General features: G+C 38.2%; 1 protein-coding gene across 1 annotated transcript in view; it reads right to left on the bottom strand.

The window, feature by feature from the left end:
* rxfp2b (relaxin family peptide receptor 2b) overlaps window positions 1-26,124 on the bottom strand; it is a 102,502-nt gene that overhangs the window by 25,218 nt on the left and 51,160 nt on the right. The window contains exons 6-11 of the mRNA XM_073043859.1: window positions 23,156-23,227; window positions 19,477-19,548; window positions 11,983-12,054; window positions 9,859-9,933; window positions 9,630-9,701; window positions 2,198-2,269 (exon numbers count right to left, since the gene is read on the bottom strand). Of these exons, the coding sequence (XP_072899960.1) occupies window positions 2,198-2,269; window positions 9,630-9,701; window positions 9,859-9,933; window positions 11,983-12,054; window positions 19,477-19,548; window positions 23,156-23,227 (435 nt within the window). The remainder of the gene's footprint in view (window positions 1-2,197; window positions 2,270-9,629; window positions 9,702-9,858; window positions 9,934-11,982; window positions 12,055-19,476; window positions 19,549-23,155; window positions 23,228-26,124) is intronic.

Below are 26,124 nucleotides of genomic sequence, written 5' to 3'. Positions count from 1 at the left end.
TCTTGGAATCCTTGATAACTGAGCTAGTTAGTTGTTTCTTCGTTTCATTAGTGCTGAAGTAAAACTACAGTGAAGGCCTGCTTTGTTGCGACTGACCACTGCCATTTACTGGCCTTGTATACATGCAAAGATGTATAGCCACACACTATTCAATGACATTTCTCAGGCCCTGTGAGCTCTATGCATGGAGGACCTAAAACTAATTTCCAGCTGTGTGTCTCCCGTGTGCTGTATTCAGGGTTTAAATAAAGATGAACTGAGCAGCACACAAAAATGTTGCAACATTTAATTCATATCACTTACATATTTATGGTGAACTTTATGGGATTGTGTTTTTTTGTATTGGTATAACTGTGATACTTCAGCCATGACTGCAACAGTGTTGGAGGTAATGGAACAGCAATGGAAAAAGTTCCTCGCGGACTGTTTGTCCCACTCCTGTCAAGGAGGAGGCTATCTAGCATCAATGCCAGGACTCAGAAACAGTTAATTTCCCCAAACAGTAAGGCTGATCAAAACCTCCACCCGCTACCTCCACCACTACTTTACTATTTCCTTTAAGTCATCTAAAGTACTGTACAGCCTCGTGTCACTTTATGGACATGCATTCAAGCTGTACATATAAGCTATCTTGTGTATTTATTTTTATTGAGTATTATTTATTATTCTAATTATTGTTATTATTGTGTTCTTTATCTTTTATTAGGGAATTTGTGTTATTTACCTTTCGTCACCCATGCTGAGCTTGTCAATTTCATTAACTTTGCTTCCAACTTTCATCCTGCCCTTACATTCACTCGGTCCATTTCTGACACCTCTTTCCCCTTTCTCTGTCTTCATCACCGGAGACAAGTTATCTCCCGACACCTTTTATAAACCCACCGATTCCCATGGCTATCTTGACTATACTTCTCAACATGTCTCCTGTAAAAATGCTATTTTCTTTTCTCAGTTTCATCTTTTCCACTGCATCTGTTCTGAGGAGGAAGCTTTCCTTTCCAGGACATCAGAGATGACCTCCTTCTTCAAAGAACTGGGTTTTCCTACCATTGATGTTGCCCTCACCTGTATCTCCTCCATTTCCGGACATTCGCATTCACCCCATCTTCCCACTGCTTTAACAGAGATAGAGTTCCTTTTGTCCGCAACTACCAACCCTTGAGCCACTACATCCAACACATCATTCTCAGCAACTTCCACCATTTTCAATGAGATCCTACCACCAAACACAACTTTACACACCCCCACCCCCCCCCCCACACACACTCTACACTTTCCAAAGAGATTGATCCTTCCATGAAATTCATTCATTCTTGAATTACTCTAGCAATCTGGAGAAGAATTTCAGATAACAGATGAACCTTTGAACCTTTGAATATTTTCCAGTAATGTTTCTGTACCTTCTTGCTAATTGGTTGTTAACATCTTCCTGATTATTCTATTTTATCAGAGAGATAATTATTAATAAAAATAGCATTTTTAATCAGTTGGATAAATATGCATTCAGTGGCCACTTTATTAGATACCTCCTGTACCTAACAAAGTGGCCACTGAATGAATGTTCATGGTCATCTGCTGCTGTAGCTCATCCACTTCAAGATTTGACATGTTGTGCATTCAGAGATGCTTTTCTGCACATTACCATTGTAACATGTGGTTATTTGAGTTACTGTCACCTTCCTATCAGCTTGAACCTGTCAGGCCATTCTCCTCTGACCTCTCTCATTAACAAAGTGTTTTCACCCAGAGAAATGCTGCTCACTGGATGACTTTTATTGTTTTTCACACCATTCTCTGTAATCTCTGGAGGCTTTTGTACTTGAACATCCCAGGAGATCAGCAGTTTCTGGCAGATTGGGTAGTGAAACTACACAATCTGCCATCAACAATCATTCATAGTCAAAATCATTTAGATTACATTTCTTCCCTATTCCCATGTTTGGTCTGAATAACAACTGAACCTCTTGACCATGTCTGCATGCTTTTCTGCATTGAGTTGCTGCCACATGATTGGATAATTAGATATTTGCATTAGTGAGTACTACACCTAACAGAGTGACCACTGAGTGTAAATCATCACATGCAATAATCAGGGCACTTCTGCTGGTATGTCAAAAGTGAGGAATCTTCCAATATATACAAAGTGAAATAAATAAATATAGTAGCATATATTGTAGTAGAAAGCACACAGACGTACAGATCTATCAAACTGTGTAATGGAGCAAATGTCTTTTCAGAAATGGTAGCAATATCATTCTTCAAGATATACCTGTTGAAGAGAAAAATGTAACTATAATTAGTCAAATTAGTATGCTTGTCTTTAAATGGCAATTCCCTTCAGGTCTGAAATACAGATGTTCACACATTTTCTTTTCATTCATTCAAGCTGTTTGTGCCCAATTTGTCCAGTCCTTTTGCCTATCTAAGGAACTAATGCTCATCCAAGTTTGAATGTCTTTCTTTGTTTTATCTCTGCTTCATCACTTGTCAGTGAGCAGAAATGTTGGAAGTCAGAATGACCAGTAGTAAGGAGCCAGCATGAGAAAGCAAGCTATTTTCCCTAAACTTCATTGATGTTTATTCTATAATATCTATGAAGGAAATGATAGGAAAAATCTAATTGTATCAACCCACTGGAGTTATTACAAGGGAATACCTATATGTCCAAAACCTAAAGAGCAAATTAGAACAACACACACAAAATGCTGGTGGAACACAGCAGGCCAGGCAGCATCCATAGGGAGAAGCGCTGTCGATGTTTCGGGCCGAGACCCTTCATCAGGACAGCGCTTCTCCCTATGGATGCTGCCTGGCCTGCTGTGTTCCACCAGCATTTTGTGTGTGTTGTTTGAATTTCCAGCATCTGCAGATTTCCTCGTGTTTGCAGAGCAAATTAGAGAGAACTTTATCAATAACATAAACAAAAAAGAATCAGGGTATAGATTTCTTTCCATACAATGGACCATGGTAGTGATTTATAAAGCAACTAACAGAAGCTGAAGTCCTCATCAATATTGTCACCTTGAACTGTAATGCAGCTTATTGAGAGAGGGCAGGAGTCATTAATTCAGCTTGCTCTTTCCCCAACGTGTCACCACCAATGAAAAATCTATGAGAAGATACGGGAGAAAAAAAATAAAAAGGAAAGCTGAAATGAAAGCAGATCTCTGATTAAATAAGTAGACCTAAATTCCTGACGTGATTTCAGATGTTGTCTCACCCATAAACTGTAGCAAGATTTCCCTAGTTTTATATTCTCATCTGACAACTGTGATCTATATTCTGTTTGCTCTCCTAATTATTTGCTGTACATGTGTGTATTTCTTACATTGTCGGCCAAATGCCACAGCAGAGCAACATTGAACATTGGCCTCTCTCTATTAAATAATATAACAATGAAATTAATATACTGAGGAAGTAATACACAGGGAGTGATATGATTTATGCACATTTGGAAACTATGGACTGCTTACAGACAATCAGCATAGCCTTGAGCAGGGCAAGCTATGCCTTATAAACTTGCTCAAGTGTTTTGTGGAGGTGACAAAGGATCCTGATTAGGGTAAGGTAATGGATGTTACCTACATGGACATTAATAGGGCATTTAATAAGTTTGCTCATGGTAAGTTGATTCAGAAGATGAAGATGCATGGGATTCAGGGTGAATTGCAGGTTTAAATTCAGAACTGGTTTGCCCATAGAAGATAGAGAGTATGGATGGAAGGTACTCTTCTGGCTGGAGATCTGTGATCAGTGATATTCTGCAAAGATCTAAGCTGGGACCACTATTATTTATGATTACCAATTATTTGGATGAAAATAAAGATGAGTGAATTCACAAATTTGTAGACTGGTGGAGTTGTGGCCACTCTAAAAGACTTATCAAAGAGTTTAATCCAGACAAGTGTGAGGGGTTGTACTTTGGGAAATCAAATGAAAAGAGAAAGTATACAGACAGTGGTAGACCCCTTAACAGCACTGGTAGGGGTGTTAAGTATAACAGTAAGGAAGTTATGCTGTAACTATATAAAACTTCAGTCGGTATTGTGTGTATTTCTGTTGACCCCATTATAGGAAGGATTCATATACTGTGGAGAGGGTACACAAGAGGGTTACTAGGCTGATAATTGGATTAGGGTGTATGTGCTATGAGGAAAGGCTGAGCAAACATGGTTTCTTCTTCCTAGAGTGTTGGAGGGTGAGGGGTCATAACAGAGGTATTGAAAATTATGTGAGACATAGATAGGGTAGACAATCAAAGTTTTCACCCTGGGTAGAAATGTCAAATACCAGAGGACATGCTTGTAAGGTTGGATGGGGTGGGGGGTATTTTAAGTCAAATTGAGGGGCAGAGTGTGTAGAACAGGTTACTGGAGTAGTAGTTGAAAAAGACAGTTTGGTAAAGTTTAAGGGGCTTTTAGATAGACACATGAACATGAAAAGAATGTAAGGATATGGGTGACACACAGGAGGAGGGCACTTAATATAAATTAGCATCAAGATTGGCACAACGTGTTGGGCCATATGGCCAGTCCACTATTATAAGATTCTATGTTCAATATTCTAATAATATATTTTCCAGTTCCTTTTTACCATAGCATAAAACTTTATATATTTTAAGCCATTAGTTAATTTTTAGAAGATGATAATCAGTGTATCCACACTTTGCACAGGAATATCATCAAAGCCGATGTGGTCATGGGGATGATGGTGGCCATCTGTTGCAACTTAGGAGAGTCCAGAGGTGGTGTGGGAAAGAGCAGAGGTGTAGTGGACACACTGGAGTCTGTGCTCAGTTGGGGGCTAGCCACTCTCATTGGTGCTGCACTCCAGTGTTTGCTCTGTGGAAGACAAGGTGGATTACATCCATCTGTGGCTACACTAGCGCATGATGAGGACCTATAGAAATGTGGCTCCAGCACAACATCCCATGCACCATCAATCTACAGGCCATAACACTCAGGGATCTGGGCTATGTATCTTACTGTGACTGTATATTTTTCTGCTATCATAATTACATGTGCCTTGTGCAGTGTGTGACTATTGGTACTGTGTTTTGCACATTGGTCCCAAAGGAATGCCTTTTAGTTGGCTGTATTCATATGAATGTTCAAATGACAATTAAACTTGAGCTTGAACTTAATTGAAACTTGAAAATAATTGCCCATATACTCCAGGTATACCTTTATATGACCTTTTCTCACAGCTTTTATGTTATAAATAGATTTTATATTATAAAGCATCCAGCTCAGATGGGGTAACTGACTGAGTACTGAACACCTGTGCTGATCGACTGGCTGGAGTATTCACCAATATCTTCAACTTCTTGCTTCGGCAGTCTGAATACCTACCTGTTTCAAGCAGCTTTCAATTATGCCAGTGCCCAAGAACAGCATGGTAACCTGCCTCAATGACTATCATCCAGTAGCACTTATGTGCATTGTGATCAAAGTTCAAAGTAAATGTTATTATCATGTATATCACCACATATTACCGTGAAATTCATTTTTCTGTGGGCACACTAAGCAAATCTATACAACAATAACTATAACTATTTTGTGTGTATTGCACAAGAAAATGAGAGCATGTATAAGCAATTTGCATTAATTCCATTTTTATTTTCCCTTGACCATCAAGTACCTACTTATATTAATCCCAGTTTTATTTACCACACATTCTCGTCAGCTCCTCTCACCTACGTGATAAATGAAATTTATAATGGCTAAGTACAGGTTAGTAGGTTAATTGGTCACATGGGTGTCACTGGGCGGTGCAGTCTTGCTGGGCCAGAAAGGCCTGTTACTGTGCTATATCTCTCTAAACAGGGTCAATGAAAGATCAAGTAGAGAGCAGAAGACAACAAACTGTGGAAATGCAAATATAAATAAATAGCATAAATAATAAGAACATGAAATAACAATATAAAGAGTCCTTACAGTGCAATCATTGGTTGTGGGAACATCTCAATGGATGGGCGAGTGAGTGTAGTTGTCCCCTTTCATTCAAGAGCCTGATGGTTGAGGGGCAGTAACCATTCTTGAACCTGATGGTGTGAGTCCTGACGCACTTGTACCTTCTACCTGATGGCAGCAGTGAGAAAAGAGTATCGCCTGGGTAATGAGGATCTCTGATGATGGATGCTGCTTTAATCCAACAGCATTTCATGTAGTAGATGTGCTCAGTGGTTGGGAGGGCTTTATCCATGGTATATAGGGCTGAATCTACTAGCTTTTGTAGGATTTTCTGTTCAAAGACATTGGTGTTTTCATACCAAGCTGTGATGCATATATTCTCCACTACACATCCACAGAAGTTTGTCAAAGTTTTTTGATGTCATTCTGAATCTCCGTAGACTCCTAAGGAAGTAGAGACGCTGCACGCTTTCTTCATGTGGCATTTACATGCTGAATCCAGGACAGGTCCTCTGAAGTAGGTCCCCTGTAATTTAAAGTTGCTAACCCTCTCCACCTCTGATCCTCTGATTCCCCTCTCCTGAAGTCTACAATCAATTCTTTGGTCTTGCTGACATTGATTGAGAGGTTATTGTTACAACACTACTCAGACAACTTTTCAATCTCCCTCCTGTATGGATATTCACCACCAACTTCGATGAGGCCTACAGCAGCAGTGTCATCAGCAAATTTGAATATGGTGTTGGAGTTATGCCTAGCCTCACAGTCATAGGTGTAAAGTGAGTAAAGCAGGGGGCTAAGCACACAGCCCTGTGGTGCACCTGTGCTGATGGAGATCATGGAGGAGATGTTTTTTGCAAATCTGACCTGACTGGGATCTACAAGTGAGGAAATCCAGAATCTAATTGCACAAGGAGGTATTGAGTCCAAGGTCTTAGAGATTATTGATATGTTTTAAGGGGATAATGGTATTGAATGCTGAGTTGTAGTCTATAAAGAGCATCCTGATGTAATACATACACCTTTTCTGTCCAGATGTTCCAGGGTTGTGTGAAGAGCCAATGAAATGGCATTTGCTGTGGACCATTGCTCCGTAGGCAAATTGGAGCAGATCCAAGTCATCTCTCAGGCAGGAGCTAATATGTTTCATCACCAGCTTCTCTAAACACTTTATCACAGTGATGTGAGTGCAACTGTTTGATAGTCATTGAGGCAGGTCACCTCACTCATCTTGGGTGCAACTATAATTGAAGTCTGCTTGAAGCAGATGGGTACCATCCACTGCCAAAGCGAGAGGTTAAAGATATCAGTGAACATACTAGCCAGGACTTTAGCACGTGGCCAGGTACTCCATCCTGTCTGGATACTTTCCTTAGATTCACCCTCCTGAAGGAAGCCCGCACATCAGCTTCAGATACTGAGATCAAAGGATCTTCAGGAGATGTGGGGTTCACAATTGTTCCTCCATGTTCTTTGAGAGGTTGGTGATGTTTCATAGTCTTTCAATTTGGTCTTTTAATTCAGCATATTTCTGGTGTTTGTCACTTACTGATTTTTGTATGTTATGTGTGTTTGGAATAGCTATATCTATTAAGTAATTTTTCCTGCTTGTTTCTCCTGGAATACTATATCCAGACAGTTATTATGTATTGCCCAATCTATAATAGTTGATTGGTTGTAATGTAATTGGTAGGACTCTGACTGTAAAATTGTATCAGGCTTGTATTTATGGTAAAGTATGGCGTCTTTTATGAGTTTGTATTCTAAAGCAAGATTTTGGTGAATGATATTTGCCTGTGTAAGTAAACAGATTGAGTTAAACTGTTGCAGGATCCTGTAATGTGTTGGATGGTCTCTGGTTCTCTTGGCATTTTCTACATTTATCATCTTGAATTGGTCAGTCTGTTGTTAAGTATTTTTGATAATTTTTTGTCTTAACCACAGGGTTCTGCATTGCCACAAGAGCCCTTCTGTTTCGGGGAAGAGGTCTCCAACTCTGACGCACTTGACACTTCCTTGTCGACACCTAGTTTGCTCAGATCATGGGAGTGTCTTCCATGAAGGGTCGTGCTTTTCTGTTCGTTAACTTTTTCTTCTGTAGTGATAATTTCTTCATTTTTCTGGGTTCTGCTTTCATTTAGTTTAGTGCTGTGTAGTTCTTATCAAAATTGCATATGGTCCTGTGGGTGTGAATCCTGTTTATGTTGATGCAAATATATCCTTGGAAGATTTATCTGACTGTTGTGTAACTTTTCCATATCTGTAATTCCTCTTCCCCTTTTGTGCGAAGTAGTGTTAAGCTAAGTGTGCCCAAGTGTACACAGTGTTTTCTAAAATTTGTCATTTCAGTTTTATTTTTATTTGTAAATTTTCTAGATCAGTTTCAGATCAAGATATTATGTCAAAACAATATGTTAATATGGCTATACAGAAAGAGTTTATTGCCTTTGTTATATTTTTACTATTGAGCTCTGTGGCAGATTTTCATAAGCTTTGAAGTAAATATTGTCAAAAGTTTTCCCTTTATTGCACTATAATGTATTTTCTTATATGTTTCATATCATCCATCAGTTGTATTGAATCCTACTGGTCTGTTTTATATTCTACTACCTCTATTGGCCATTCCTTTATGTTTAATGTTCTGCACTTCCCTAGTTCAAAGATCATGTTTATATCTTTAGAAAATAGTTCTACTACTTGAATTAATTGCTTTAGCTTTACTGATGAAGGAGTGTATGATTTCCATCCATAGAAGGTTTATTAAGGTATAATTTGTTTGGTTGTTTCTGATTTGAACCCAATTTTTGTCTGATTTGGTAAAATAGAGAGCATGTTTAATGCCAGACAAAACCATAGGGGACTTAGAGAGTAATTCTGGAAAATGCCTCAGTTTATTTTGAAAATGGTGGCTTCATCAGGTGTAGAAATTTCAAAAGTATTGGGTGTAGTTTATATATGTGTGTATATATATATATGTGTGTGTGTGTGTGTGTGTGTGTGTGTGTGTGTGTGTGTGTGTGTGTGTGTGTGTGTGTGTGTGTGTGTGTGTGTGTGTGTGTGTGTGTGTGTGTGTATATATATATATATATATAAAAAGTATTTCTCTTAACCATGAGTGTGGAACAGAATCAAATGCTTTTTTGTAGTCAATATAACATTAAAAATTTCTGCTTTTCCACTTGTTGATTTAGAATTACAGAATCTATTATCAGTTGTTCTTTACGTCCTTTCATACCCTTATGGCATCCTCTCTGCTCTTCTGTAAGCATGTTGTGGCTATCTAAGTGAGTGGTGATTAGTTGCAAGATTAATTTGTAATAATAATAATTAATAGTAATAAATATTACTGATGAAGGGTCTCGGCCTGAATCGTTGACTGTTTACTCTTTTCCGCAGATGTGCCTGGCCTGCTGGAGTTCCTCCAGCATTTTGTGTGTATTGCTTGCATTTCCAGCATCTGCAGATTTTCTCCTGTTCATAATTATTATTACTTATTTTATTTACTTTTCTTTTTATATTTGCATAGATTGTTGTCTTTTGTACTTTGGTTATTTGTCCATCCTGCTGGGTGTGATCTTTCATTGATTCTATTGTGTTTCTTGTATTTATTATGAATGCCAGCAAGAAAATGAATCTCATGGTTATATATGATGATGTACGGTATGTGTACTTTAATAATAAACTTACTTTGAACTTTGAATAAATAAATATACTTACAGCACAGCCAGGTTATCACATTTCATGAAAGAAGAATCATCCAGTGACTTTATATGATTACTGCCGAAATCCCTGGAAGTATAATCGGACATTAAAATTAACGAACATCAATAAATTGGACCATCATGAACAGTTTTTAAATGAATAGTGAATGATAACATCCAAAGTTACATACAAAAGAAAAAGTTTCATTAATTTTACCAACAATGAGAAAATAATTTTCACTTACATCAGGCACACTTTTGGGATTTCAGCACATATCATTCTCTTTGGTAGATTTTCCAATAAATTGTTTACCATTGATCTAGAATGAAAAAAATTAAATCTTTTACAGAAGTCTCAATTAGAAAATTAAACACTTACCACCTGTCACTTATTTTCAAATTAAATATCCTTCTTTATTCTTAGTGACGCATCCAATAGTGGGTCCAATAGTGAGTATGTGCTTCAATCAAATAGACTATGTATGGATTAGGAGAATTCCAGCAGGTGACTGGGGTGATTGTGCTAAAGATATTGGCAGTGAGGGGTGGGGTGATAAGTAACCATAGAAAGTTGAAGAAGGATACTTGTAACAAAGTAAGCTTGGAAGATGGATACTCTGATAGGGGTTCATGTAGACTGAATGCCTTCAACTGATGCTGAAGAAGATCTCAATCTTTTCGTTGAGACTGAGTTCAATGTGCATGCAAGGCTTCCTTATGCAATACATTGAGTGTTTATTTACCTTTAAATCTATGCTTAACATCTTGTATAACTTCTGATACTCTGTTGTACCAACCACTACTGCTGGTTATGCATTCAAAAAAAGGATTCCCTTCAAGGAAATCCTTCAAAAAGGAATTTTTGTTGAGCACTTGCCTTAATAAAACCAACACAAGAGACCCTGAATGAACATGAATATATTAGAATTGAGTTTAGGGTGGTACTGCTTAAGTAAGTGCTTCTTCCCCATTCCTTTCCCATCCTGATGAAGGGTCTTAGCATGAAACATCAATTGTTTATTCCTTTTCATAGATGCTGCCTGACCTGCTGAGTTCCTCCAGCATTTCATGTGTGTTAGGCAGTAATCAAGTAGTGGTTATGCTGTTCTATGATCATTTTGGGGATACTATGGATGTTCTAATGCCCTTCCTTAGGACAACATTGGTGTCGTGGAGAGGGGAGACTTGCAGCTTGGGCAACTGCCAGTCTTCCATAAAAAAAACCTTGTGCCCTGGAAACTTTCCAAAGTACAAATCCATGGTCTATCGAGACTAACGGAGGCCTACACACACTATGGATGTTGGCAAATATATGTAAGGCAGTATATTGGGATTTTGTGCAGTCATGATAATAATTGGAATATGAAATGTGCAATTAATTATATATGAAAACTATTGGAGAAATAATCTAACATGATTAATTGTATAAGGAGTAATCGATCATAGAGATGATAAGTTTGGTGTTGGATTTTAGTGATGTGTTTGTTATCGAGAAGACTTGTTATTTAAGTTTGAATTATTCCATCAATTGACATACATTTCTTCATGCTTGTAGATCGTCATTGTTGGTATGGATTTGCTACCTTTTTTGAAAAAGGGAAAGCATATAGTATATTGTTGTTCCTTTCTGCATGGGTGGTAGTCTTGCCGTTTTGTTAGCATTTTTGTCTGCTTTTTATGAGGCTGAGTTGCTAGCTCAATGCTCGACCCAGTATGGGTGGAAAGCAAGGAGCCAGCCAGATTTGAACCCGGGACCATTTGCCTCAAAGTCCCGTGTGGATACCACTACACCAATGGCCAGCAATATAATGTGAATTGAATATATACTGCATGTATCTTCAAGAAGTTTGCAGACATTGCAGGATAATATCTAATATAAATACAATAAGTATTTTGGTATTAGCCACTATTGATTGTTGAATGTTGCCTGCTCTCAATAAAGAAACCTCAAACAGTAGCTCCTACCATATTATTTGCTTCACTAATCCACAATACAAAAGAGCCTACTGATACGACAATATACATGCCGATATTTTTGGGCAAGTAATGCCAAGCATGGTTTATCTATAACTCCAGCAGTCAACAATTTGCCATTCAGCCTTTTGTGGCACTGAGTCACATTTTTTTCAGACCAGTTATACACTTTAAATACTTAGGCAATCTGAAATGAATATTAAATACAACACAAAATGTCAAAATATATCAGCCTAATTCCAACAAAAACTGACATTAGCACATTAGTTACAGTCATCCTAATACCTTTTTAAGAACAGTTAATGCCAAAAGCTCTGAGGGCAAACTTGAATAAAAGGACATTCTTTATAAAGAAAATCATTAAGAAATTTACTAAATGGAAGGAAAGTACTTACAAAATAGATAAAGATTTCAGTCCAATAAACATCCGTGGTGAGATTTTTGATATTAGATTGTCATCAAGAACTCTAAGAAAAAAAATAATTGTACCATTTCAAGCAAGGAAAATGAGAGTTCACAATTTGTGTTTTATTTAGCTTCATGTAATAGAATTACTTAGAAAGTGTAACAACTGATCTGACTTTTGATATTCTGTTGTATTAACTACTACAGTCGATTAAGCATTCAAAAATGGTGTCCTTCAAGGAAATCCTTCAAAGAAAGGATTTTTTGTTGAGTAGCTGTATCCTCATTACTTACTTTAATAAAGCCTAATGTTTGTGCTCTATATGAGTTACAGTACTTTCATCTCTTCTTAAGGAAATAAGATAACAAACAGCAGATCCTTAAGGAGATCAAAATTATAGCCTCCCTGTGACAATTTTCTTCTATGAATCTTTGTATTTTCTTCATTGAAGATGGGCTGATATTGACATTAACATTAAAGAAGACATAATGTAAAGCATGCATAACAAAAAATAAGATAAAGAAACATAAGTTCCTTAAAAGTGGCTGTATAATCAAATTTGGATAAGAAGAAATCTAGATTCTTAAAATAAGCAAAGGGCATGATGACAGTGAACTGGAAACTAATCTGGAACTGTTGTGTACAAAAGGAGTAAGTGACAGACTGGATAACTGCAAGCTAGTGGGGAAAATTCAGAGGACAGTATAATCAATACTGAAGAGGTGCAGATTAATGAAGTACAATCAGCTTGGATGTATTAACCTAATTAGTACATTTGAAACAGTCCACATGAATTTAAGTGAGGTGTTTAACCAAATCTCACATAGCCATTTGATTTAAGAAGTTTGCATTTGAGCCCAGAAAAAGTGGCAAGATTGCTTCATGTGCTTAATCAAATAACCTTTAAATCTGATGTATCTTCTGATCAATGGGAGTTTCCATGACCCAAGATCTCTGTGCACTTGACTCAGTACTGGATCCCATGATAGATATTAATAACTTAGACTGCAATCCAAGCTTCACAATTAAAATGTTTGCTGATGATGCTAAAACTGGTACAGGGTAGTTGATAATAAGGAAAAAAATCTAGGCCACAGGAATGGTAGGAATGAGAGCATGGAGTAAGAGTGGGACCTTGGGTTGTATGTCCAGAGACCCCTGAAGATATTGGAAATGGTTGACAAGGTGATGATAAAGACAAAGCATGGTAGATTTGCAAAATTATCTTCATGCAAAGAAACTAATTAGGCTGAGTTTACTTTTATTTGAAATAAAGAAGACTGAGGAGAGAATTTACTGAGAGGTATACATTTATGAGAGGCTCTAACAACTATAAAGGAATGTCTTTTTTCCCTCAAGCAAATTCAATGACACACAGAAAATAGTTAAGTTAATTTTGGTAGAAAAAAATTGTGGAATTCACTGTCTGAAATGGATGAGTAAGCAGAAACCCGTTTCATACTGAGAAATCCAATAAAAGACATTTCTATGATAGTCTACCTTTGAGGTGATGGAGAATCATGGGAATAGTGCAAGGTTGGGGGTGATGGAGAGGGGAAGAATTGAATCAAGAGAGGTATAATGATGCAAGGATATCTTGTGGCCATGGAAATCTTTGACACCCCATAATTACAGACAGCATTGTGTTAACTGACTAAAAGATCTATGTTCACAGACCTTTTAAACATAACAGAGGCATTCTGACACCTATTGTAAAAAATACAAGGAATGCCATATTACATGTAAATATGATGAAACATTTGAATTCACTACATTCAGCATGATGAAATCACTTTATGGTGAGTTATTTACCAAGATCGTAAGCCATGATCTTTCAGTTCAATATCTGTCAATAAATAATTCAAATAATCTGTGCACATTGATGATGCTATCAAATTACTAAGATAGGAAAATTAAACATGTATTAATACCAATCACACAGAGATTAAAAAATAGAGATAACATGTGAGGTAAATGGCATTTCAGTAGAACTTTCCTCTTGAAATGATAGCACTGTTTCTCTGTCAGTATCTACCAGCTTGTTTGCTGAGTGCTTCTAGAACTTTCTTTCTCTACATCAAATCACAAGCATCTGTCATTTATCATTTTTTGATTCTGGTGATTATCCACTATAAATGCTCTGTCCAGTTTCTCAGATTTGATGCATGAGTCCAGGTAGAGATCTCCTCAGTCTGAGACTGGGTCTCTGATTGCATGTTGGTGCAAAGAAGGCAGAAAGGAGAAAAATCTCTTTTGCATGTCTAGATCCCTGTAGATACCCAAGCTGATAGGAGAAAATGATCGGCGATTTTGCCATTTTTTCAGTGGGTGTCCCTGAACTTGTACACTTCTATCCTATTGTAAGACCTATTTTATATTGTATCCTGATCACAAAGAAGAGAAAATCTGCAGATGCTGCCTGGCCTGCTGAATTCCTCCAGCATTTTGTGTGTGTTGCTTGGTTATATTGTGTCATGTTGTTAAGAAAAGTAGTTCCAAATTGGCATTGGCGACATATAGTGATGTTTTGCAGCAAGCTAACGAAACTTCCAGATGCACTACTAGATATACAATTGAACTACAATCACTGCAATCCGCAGCCTGTTGTTTTTCTTTTAAGAAATGTACTTCTTAACCATCTAAATCAGTGATTCCCAATGGGAGTGGTCACATGTCCTAAGGGGGCATTAGGGGAAATAAAACTTGTCAAAGGGCGTTCAAGATTCTTGGGGGGTGGTAAGCGACATCCTAACTTGAGGCACTTCCAAAAAAAGGGAGAAGGCACTGGAACACAGGAGGAACCATAACTCTGCTGGTGGTGAGCACTCATCGAAAAAACACATCTGAAACTCAGCAATCTCATCCAACCTTACCAACCAGACGTACATTATTGCATAAATTAGTAACCAGGGTGCCCAACCACTCCCCTTTGACTCAGAGCATGGAATGAGTTCATGCAATTTAACAGTTGGTAAATCAAGTACACCCTCTCAACTTTCTCTACAGATCTACAGAAAACAGGTCGTGCAATGATACAGCGCTGGCCGGAACAAAACAGTGGAATAGGGCAAATCAGTGAACCTGCCCACCCCGAGGATTCCTCTTCAGGTGCTCAAAGCAACCTTGGCTTCATATGTGCGGTCAAGAACGATCTTTGGGGTCATGAGACCTTATATGACTGGTCAGTCGCACTAACTGGAATAGTATAAAGGTAGCTTGCTGAACACCAGCTCTATCCCGACGAACATTCAGATTCCAATCTGAAACGATTTTTGCTGTTGTGATCATCTTCATCTTTGCTTCACCGTTGCTTGCATGCCGCTAGCATTGTTCCATTCGAGTCAACTGGCTGCTGTCGCCAACATCTGATAGGCATTCCCAGTTTGTGTTAATTTTTAATTTAGCCCCAGTAATGATGGATAAATATGTACAGTGTGACCTTGATGTGTCTGAAGGCAGTGAAGCCTTGAATTCTAATCCAGCTAAGAAACAGATGCTACAGAAAGTGCATCAATACAACGTTACATACCTGGAGTACGGTTTTATTCTGTTCCCATCAGATCAGCGACGACCCATGTATTTTATTTGTAATACTTTATCATTAATGAAGCCATGAAATGGTCAAGATTGCAGGAACACTTCCATAAAAGACCCCCTAAAAAGGCTACTTATGGTATTACTCAGTTCCAGAAGATGAAAGAAGCATTTGCACACTCAAGTCATTTGCCAAGAAAGATCAAAATGACCTCGATAGTGGTCTCATTGCTTCTGGTAACATTTCCAGAATGATAGCAAGGTGTGGAAAATCTCATACAATTGGTGAAAGATTAATAATACCTGCTGTATCAGAAGTGCTCAGCACTATTCCGAAAATGGTTCTGAAATTACTCAGTTTCTCTGAGTAATAACTCTGTAGCTCGTCGTATTGATGAAATGAGAAAAGGCATTGAGTATCAACTATGCACAGAGCTAAAAAAAAACCAGATATAGGGATACAACTGGTTGAGTCAACTGTGTGAAGGAATGAGGCATTGCTAATGGCATATGTATGGTTCAACAAAAATGAAAAAAGCTTATTAAGAGATTCTCTTGTAAAAAGTTAAAAACAAATATCAATGGAGAATCAATCCACGGTGAGCTCAAAATGTATATTGAGGATAAAAATATTTTGATTACGAACATGATTTCTTGTCCAACACATGGAACAACCATATATGACAGGTCACCTTGCTGGTTTAGTGGCATTTATGCAAAAAGAAGTTCCAAGTCTGTTTGTAATCCATTGTGTAATTCATCATTAACATCTCACAGCCAAAAACCTCAGCCTGTGACTTTTTTCAAGCATCGCTCTTGTAATATCTGCTATCAACAAAATTAAAGCTCATCTATTAAATAGCAGAATGTTTCACCAGTTATGCCAAGGTAACGATGAAGAGTTTGAAAGCTTGCACTGAAGTGCAAAGGCTGTCAATAGGATGCTGCTTAAAATGTTCCTCTGACCTTTTGGACACTATGGTTGAATTTTTGCTCAACAAGAGCTTGGGAAACAAGATTGAACTTCTATGTGGAGATGTGGCATTCCTTGCTGATCTTATGACAAATTTATTGCTGTAAATATGAAACTGTAGGGTGAGAACTTCAATTTAATCCAAGCAAATAGTACAGTGTCCACGTTTATCAGAAAATTGGAAATAATTAAGTAAAACATTGGGAGAAGAATGTTCTCACCACTTCCTTGTATGGAAAGTATGGCACTCTCTTTCATAGATGGTGATTTACAAAAGTACTGTTTATACCACTAAAGAAGGAATTTCAGAATCGATTCAAGGATTTGAATGATCTGGAAATTCTGGAACTGGCTTTTCAAAAATGTCAGCTTTTGTGGTATGTGGCTGCACTGTCACACACAGTTTCCTGGCCTTTGAAGAAGAGCCAAACAGTTCTTCATTGCATTTCCATCCTCCTACCTTGTTGGAAAAGGCTTCAGTGCAGTGAACCACAGTTTCACAAAAAACAGAAACTGCTTGGATGTTGTTATGTGTGGGGATTTAAGGCTTTTGCTGTCACAACTTGAACCAGATATATTAACTCTTGCTAAAAACCATCAAACTCAAGGAGCATGTTGATATCAAAGCTGCTGTACAGCGTACAGTTACTGTGTAAGCTAGGTTTAAGTATGAATAAAAATTTAAAGCAGAATCATTTTTCTCATGTTAGCATATGGTGGACGTGATTTTACATTATGGGAGTGCTAGAAAGTATATTGTGCCTAAGAGGGGCATTGGCAAGTAGGAAGGTGCTTTAGGGCTTGTTGGCAAGTATGAAACAGCTTTGGGGGTATGTTGGGCTAAAAACATTGGGAAGCACTGATCTAAATGAATTAGCGATTGTACAATCTCCTGATGGATTCACGGAACTTGACTCGCTAGGATCCAAGTATGGCTGGGGCAGCCTCCACTGTGGGTGGACATTGCATTGAGGCCTAGAGTGGAAAATGAACCTGTTACTCCATGCCGAATAAAGCACGAAACAGATTAAAGCATCAAGGCCAAGACTGGAAAGAGAACTGGTGTCCAATGCTGTCTGCCTGTGTTTAACTCATCTTACTCTCTTCTCGCTACCACCATCGGACAGGGTTTGCAGCTCCCGCGAGCAGTTGTTTCCTGCTGCCACTGGGCTCCTGGAACAGCTTCACTCACCTCAGCAATGAACTGACTCCACAGCACATAGACTCACTTTCAGGGACTCTGCAGCTCACGTTCGACATATTTCTGATTTTTTAAAACTATTCACATGGTTTGTCGGTCTTTGACATGTGGTTTTTCATGGATTCTATCGTGTTTCTTTTTTTGTGGGAGCCTACAAGAAAATGAATCTCAAGGCTGTATAATCGTATTCATACTTTGATAATAAATTTGATCTTTGAACTCTACCAGTCTGGTTGACTATGTTCTCTGACTCGCAGGGTATCCTCTACTCTACTGAGGTTAGAGGGTTACTATCTCTATTAGGATTACTATCAACAGCCAATCTGTTGGAGGAACTCGTGAGTCTCTGTGGGAGAAAAAAGAAGTGTTGATATTTTGGGTTGAAGCAGGCATCAGGATGGTAACTCTCTGTTACTATATATGGTCTCAGCTTCTGCACCTCTTTCCAACCATTCTCCTTGCCCTTCCATTTCTCCCAGCATTTATTAACAATGGGTGCAATTTTACCAAATTTTACTCCAAGTACAAAACGACTCCCATTACAAGTGATCATTAGGAATATGTTTGTATATGCCTGATTATTGACTATTTATTGTGACAGAAGATTACATCCAAACTGCCAATACAGTATAATATTAAAAGAGATTTAGTCCTTTTGCTGAGTTGTGCTCTATGTAATTCTAGATATCATTCCAGATTCTGTTAAATATTTATAATTTGCAGTGTGTTTATAAAACCTGTGATCTCTGCTTTCTACAAAGATAAATGCCACATATGCTAGAAATCAACGAACACCATGCAGGCTGCAAAGCAGGTGACCCACTCACCTTCTCAACAGCAGTGAGGGATGGTTAAATAATCACAAACATGAGACAATCTGCGGATGCTGGAAATTCAAAGCAACACACACAAAATGCTGGAGGAAATCAGCAGGCCAGACTGCATCTTTGGAAAAGAGTAAACCGTCGGTGTTTCAGGCCGAGACCCAAAATGTCAACTGTTTACTCTTTTCCATAGATGCTGCCTGGCCTGCTGAGTTCCTCCAGCATTTTGTGTGTGTTGCAATGGTTAAATAATATTGGTTTTGTCCTCAATGGCCACATAAATAATGAACAAGATATAAATAATGCAGTAAGAAACAATGAAGCATAATGATACTAAGAACAAAATGCATATGAGAATGCCAATTGATGTAAATTATTCATCATTTATCATAAGTTTGGCTTACAATAGGATGTGTTGATGTAGCCAGACGAGGTCATCAGATCTGAAGGCATTATGAGCTGTCAGGGAAGAGTTTACATCATTGAAGACTCAAGGACTATTTCAAAGGCTTTTGGACTTTTGATACCAACCTTATTGAAAGATGCTATGCCTCATTTCCAATGACTTCAAATCATGAAATAAGGAAGCAAAAAAGCACTTGTTAATATATTAAAGATTAATGGAAATTGATCTTGAATAGGAATGGTTTAGAAAGATATGGGCAAAACACTGGCTTAATAGGCACTTTGGTTGGCATGGACAAGTTGGGCCAAAGGACCTTTTTCTATTCTGCATAACTCACTCTGACTGTATCATGAAGTCAAAATATCATTGTGGCCAAAGAATTATCTTTACAAATAAATGATCTTAACATGCAATTGATTATTACACAGGTTAAATTAAAAGGTACTCCAAATGTAATTTCAAATAGATTAGAAATATCAAGCCTTAGAGTTTAAAATGGATGTAACGAGATCGTAGTGATAGAGAAATCAATGCTTGATACATACAAAACTTCTAAGTTATGAAGGTCTTGAAATAGTCTTGGCTTCAGTGAAGTGATACGATTCTGACTGATGTACCTAGAAGAGATGTACTAGTAATTTTTGTTCTGGATAAAATTATTACAACTATTTATACTAGTACCATAAACATTCAAAAATCAGAGAAAGTATTGAGTCGGTAAATAATTACAGAACAGTCAAATAATCAACCTAAAGACATAATTGGATTTTAGTGAATTCCATTGTCAACTCAGCAATAATAATAATAATAATAATATACATTTAGATGCAATTGATGTTGTCTACATGGACTTTAACAAGGTCTTTGACAAGGCTCTGTATAATAGTCTGGTCTAGGTGAGTAACTCACTGGATACATCATTGGCTTTGTGGAAGGAATCTAAGGGTGATAGTGGAGGGTTGTTATTTAGATTGGAAGCTTGTGACCAGTGGTGTGCTGCAGGACTCAGTGCTGGGTCCACTGTTGTTTGCCATCTATATTAACAACTTATATGACAATGTTTTTACATAATTAGTAAGTTTGCAGATGACACCAACATCAGGGGTGTAGTGTACAACAAAGAAGGTAAGAAGGTACATTTGGACAGGTACATGGATAGGTAAAGCCTACAGGGATATGTACCCAAACATAGGCAAATGAAACTACCTTGCAGCGGCACCTTGGATGTTGTGGAGAAGTTAACTTCAGTAAGGTCACTGTTCAGCCTCCAACACACCAGGAGGTAAAACATCTGTTTAGGGCATAATCAGCATAGTTTTGTGAAAAGCAGATCATGTTTCATGAGTATGATTGAATTCTTTGAGAAAGTGACAAAATAAATTGATGAAGGTAGAACAGTGGATGTAGAATACACTGATTTTATTGAGGCATTTGACAAGGCTCTCCACGGTAGGTTTTTTTCAGAAAGTCAGGAGGCATGGATTCAGAATTGGTTTGCCTATGTTGGTTGCCTATGAAGGCAAATGTTGGTTATAGATGGAGCATATTCTTCCTGGCGATCTGTGACCAGTGGACATCCTCAGGGTTCTGTTCTGGTATTCCTGGTCTTTATGATTTTTATAAATGAGTTGGATGAGGAAGTAGTGGGGGGGAGGTTTAATAAGTCTGCAGCTGACAGAAAGGTTGGTTGTGTTTTGGATAGTGTAGAAGATATTATAAGTTACAATGGGACATTGATAGGTTGCAGAACTGGGCTGAGAATTGGTAGATGAAATTCAATCTAGAAAAGTAAATGATATATGTTGGAAGGTCCAACTTGAAGCCAGAATATAGGGAGACTGGCAGGATTCCTAGCAGTGTGGAGGAATGGAAAGATCTTGGGGTCCATATACATATATCCCCTCAAAGTTGCCCTGCAAGTTGGTAGAATGGTTAAGAAGGCATTTAGTGTGTTAGCCTACAATAGTCAATCGTGGCTCTTGGACTCAGTCTTCAATAGATTGAGTTCAAGAGTCACGAGGTGATGTTGCAGTTCTATAAAACTCTGGTCAGATCTTGTTTGAAATCTTATGTTCAGTTATGGTTGCCTCATTATATTTCAAAATTCAAAGTAAAATTTATTATCTGAGTACATACATATATGTCACCACATACAACCCCGAGGTTCTTTTTCTGAGGGAATACTTAGCAAATCTGTAGAACAGTAACTGTAAACGGGATCAATGGACAACAAACTGTGCAAATGCAAATATAAACCAATAGCAATAAATAACAAGATAAAGCGTCCTTAAAGTGAGACATCAGTTGTAGGAACACCAGAAATTGAATTAGTGTGGTTATCCACTTTTGTTCAAGAGCCTGATGGTTGAGGGGTGGTAACTCTTGTTGAATTTGGTAGTGTGAGTCCTGAGGCACTTGTACTTAATGGCACCTGATATCCTTCCTATGGGAAGGTCATGCAAGCTTTTGAGAGGGTGTTGAGGAGATTTACGAGGATGCTTCCTGGATTAGAGAATGTTTCATTGGAAAGTTTAAGCGAGCTAGGACTTTTCTCTTTGGAGTGTAGGAGGATGAGAAATGATTTGATAAGGTAGCTAAGATGATAAGAGGCATTGACAGAGCAGATATTCCCAGGGTGTGAATGGCATTAAAGTGATTGTAGGAAGATACAGAGGTGATGTCAGAGGCAGTTTTTTAAAAATATTGACTTGTAGATGCATAGTAGATTCTGGGCGGTGGTAAAGACAGATACATCAGTGATATTTAAGATTGGTAGATGGATGAAGGAAAAATGGAGGACTTTGTGGGAGGGAAGGGTTAGACTGATTTTGGAGTAGGTTAAAAGACTGGCACAACATCATGGTCAAAGTTGTTCAAATACTAACTTTCATCACTTAATAACATGCCAGTTGAGTAAGTGGCTGGACATTGATAGGCATGTGAATACAAATTCTTCTGACTGCAATGGAAATTGATAAGACAGAGAGAATTAAAATATTCTAATCTTCACCGAGATATGAAGGCCACAAGACATGGGGTCAAACACAAGAAATAGCCGGCATGTAGATGTCAAGTTCAGAGGACACAAATTTGTTCTATGGGATGTTTAATAACCTCATCTGAGAGGGCAAGTCAATGAAAACATCTTCAAAGGGAATATCTTCTACCTTCAGCTTAGACAGTTCACAATTCTCATAAATCACATGCATCAATCTCTATTAATCAGAGCTCACACCTAACATTCATATCCTAAACCTTACAGTTGCAAGCTTCGTACCCACCATTCCACTGATTTCACATACTGCCAACTGTTCAACCAAGTTAGCAACTATTTCCCAATATACTGAATGCTGCTTGCTAGCACACATTTCAATCCCCTGGAAGCCAAAAGAGGCACACCATAGAAATCTATGGCCAACCATATATTGGGGTACAAACATGTCACACATCTACACAATGCTGACTATTATAGGTAGGCCATTACCTAGTCCATGTTGGACTGACACCATGGCAATTGATGGTACCTTTATTTGTTCCTCTCATTACATCCTTTTGATTTACAAGCTAATGATGTACCTGCTACTTTATTATGTTATCTCATTAGAATGTTACTCATATGCATTCCAAAAACCTGGGCAGTGGCATTGACGAAATCAAGGGGAGAGTGATAATTAAGACACAGCATCATCTTCTAAGCACCTGCTCAGATGTTGATACTGTTTGCACCTCAAAGAGAGATCAGAAATAGAGGCTGCACACCACGAAACTCTGAGCATGAAACACTGCTGTAAAGGCAAAGTTCAAGAATTGTTTGGATTAGATTGCTGGAAGTTAAGAATCACATGTGCTGCAAAGTAGTTCAATTACTTCAATGGTGCAGGAAACCAATAATTGTCATTTCTGGAACTTTCTAGAGTTTATAAAATCTACAGGACATGTTTTGCCAAATAGTAATGGAGTTTGGCTATTTTCCAGGATTCTGCATTTTCCTTTTAATCCCTGACATGAGTATATTTGTAATCTTTTCATCTGGAGCACAACAGCATTGGGAAAATAGCCAGGATGTATCTAGAGCAACATCATGTGCTAGAAGTTGGGGAGAGGAAAAAGGAAAATATGTTCCATTGCAAGAAGGCTAAATATGTTTCAATTTATATATGGGAATACAAATAAGCTTATTCTGAAGCATTAAAATAAGTCATAGAATACAAACTGTTTACTTACAGTCGTTTGAGATTGTAAAGTCCACAAAATGCAGTTTTTGAGATAGATTGCATTTGGTTATGCTGCAGATATCTGTAAGAAAATGAATTAACAATATTCTAATTGTGTTCTTAAATTGACTCAAGTCCATAATCAACAGTCACCAATCCTCCTACGAATAGAAGCAAACTCTTCTTATATACCCTCATCAAAATCTCATAAAACACTGTGGATAGCTACATTTTATGGGTTTGATAGGAATATGGAAGGATACTCTTATCAAAATCCCATGGTATGTACTGCAGATGAGTGGTAAAATGGAGAGGGGGTGGTAGGATTTGACAGTAATGTGGGGGAGGGAAATGGAGTCGGTATAAATGGGTGCTTGATGGTTAGCCTGGACCAGCTGGGCGGAAGGACCTGTTTCTCAGTTCTATGACATATGACCTTTGCTAAATCTAACCTTTCCCCATTGTAACAAGAACAATCACAACTTCTTTAAATGCTCCACACAACTGAAGTCCCTCATAACTGACACTATTCAATAACTACTCTGTACCCTTTCCAAAGCCCTGACATCCTTCCAAGGAAGTCTTGCACCCAGAATCTGATAAAGTATTTTTACTTTTATACTCCTAGGGGAAGAAACTCATGAGTTTATAAAAAAGGGTTTATAAATTTAATTAGACATTTTAAAGGTTCATGAATATGAAGCTCTTATTTCATTACTCATGCATCCATTTAAGGTTATCCAATTAGTTAATATTCATGCTTCATAAACAGTGAAGCTAACTATTTGACACCTCTCAGCAATAAAGTCAATTTGCCTGTTTCACCACTCATTTGGGTGTGTAACCAGCCTCCTCATTTGTAACCACAATTCGGAGTTTCATGTCATCTACAAATACCGAATAGTGTTGTCTAGGTTCAGTCCATTGACTCCATACTAGGTGGATCCTGTTTCCCCATTTCCACCAATGTCACACGTATCGTTCCCTTTCACTTTTGCACTAAAATGGCTCTATTCTCTCTGTAACATTCCAGTTCTGCCCAGCAATGCTTAGTCTACCAGTGGCACTTGAAACATTTAATGTCAGCTCTTTCATTTAAGTGATTACTTTTAAAACATGTCTCAGATATCCAGTAATGTGCCATTTTAAATCTCCTCCTCACACTGTAGTGCTCCCCTGCCTACTTCAGGTTGGGTCATGTTCGACCCAGCTCACACTTGGAGTTGTGAGCTATAGTCCCATCTGCCCATATTTGGTCGGGAGGACTAATCTCGGAGATGTGTGCCCTCAGATCCGGTGACAATGGTACACTGACCACTCTAGTGCAGATGCTGCAACTGCCTTGACAGATTCTGAGAGAAGGTAAGCACTGATTCTTTAGCTTCTGTCAAAGCTGTGAGGCATTTTATTAACTCTCTGACATTTAGTGCTCTTTGAAACTTTTAAGGCAAGTACAGGGGAAGTGGGATGTGGAAGGAAGGATTATCTTTAAGAATGTGATCATCTTCCATGCCTTTGTTACCACTGCTTGCCACAACTTGTCCATAATCTCTCTAGTTATGTCTTCCTCAATGGGGAATATGGAATAGAAGACAGGTGTGTCACCTGCCAAACAGCTAACGTTACCAGTGGTCATACACTAAGATGTGCTTTATAAAGATGCATTAACGAATTTTAATCAGATACACAAAGTCATTAAGAACTCATCACACTACATCCAGGTGGTTGGTGCTTGACTCCAGAGGAATCACCTGCTTCTACCTCCACTGTTGATTGAGTGGTGTCACAATAACAACATGACACTCATTGACAGCAAGACCAAGGAATTGATTGTGAACTTCAGGAAGTTGGGAAAACACACGCCAGCCCTCACTGAGGTGTTAGTGGTGGAATAGGTGGTAGCTTTAAGTTCCTGAGTGTCAACATTTCCAAGCTTTTGTCCTGGGCCCAACACAGTGATGCAATCATGAAGAGGGGACAGCAGCCATTCTTTGCTTGGAGCTTGAGGAAACAAGGTATGTCACCAGACTCTTGTAGGTTTCTATACATGCACGGTGGAGAACATTCTGACTGGTTGCATCACAGGCTGGTATCCTCCCCACCACTGTAGACATCTTCTGGAGGCAGTGGCTCAAGGAGGCAGCATCCATCATAAAGGACCCTCACCATCCGGGACATGCATTTTCTCAGTGTTGCTGTCAGGAAGGAGGTATGGGAGCTTGAATAGCCACACTCAATGATAAGGGAACAGCTTCTTCCCTTCCATCGGATTTCTGAATGGTCTAAGAACACTACCTTATTATTCTTTTGGCACTATTTATTTTATCACTTGTAGTAATTTTATGTCTTTGCACTGTACTGCTGTTGCAAAACAACAAAATTCACATCATAGAACTCCATGATAATCATTCCTGATTCCTTAATCCACAGTATAAATCTGGAGGAGATCCCAGTCCTTGTAGGCTGATTGCAACACTCCTCCTGTTCAGACCTTCAATCAAGATTTCCAGTGCAGCATTGGGAAAGCATGGAGCCATGACACAGTAACTCCCAGCAGTTTTAAACACAAACTAAGTAGCTAATTAACTTCATTATGGTTGGATGGTGTATTATACAAATGTAGACCTTCTTGGTGTATTATATGAATGTAGACCTCATAACCAAATGGATACGAGGCATAAAAGGATTGAGATGCATGCACCTGCTTTCCAGCAGTATGCAATTTATATCCCAAAGTAAACTCTCTTCTCTTGCTGCTTTTCCTTCTCTTTATCTAACAACTTCCCCCAGCCATGTTTAAACCAGGGGCATCTCTATTACAATACAAGCTGAAAGCAATTTCTTTCAGTGTAAGATTTTACTTGACCTAACCCTATACTGTAATAAATGAAAACTTCAGGCATGTAAAGAAAATTTCCAAACAAAAAAAGCACACTAAGTAAGGAATGCAGTAACTCATGATAAAGTACATAACAATCT

This window comes from Hemitrygon akajei, chromosome 4, assembly GCF_048418815.1.
Source record: "Hemitrygon akajei chromosome 4, sHemAka1.3, whole genome shotgun sequence".
NCBI lineage: Eukaryota > Metazoa > Chordata > Chondrichthyes > Myliobatiformes > Dasyatidae > Hemitrygon > Hemitrygon akajei.
Note: the sequence above shows the minus strand (reverse complement) of the source record. Positions and strands in the feature narration are given on the sequence as shown.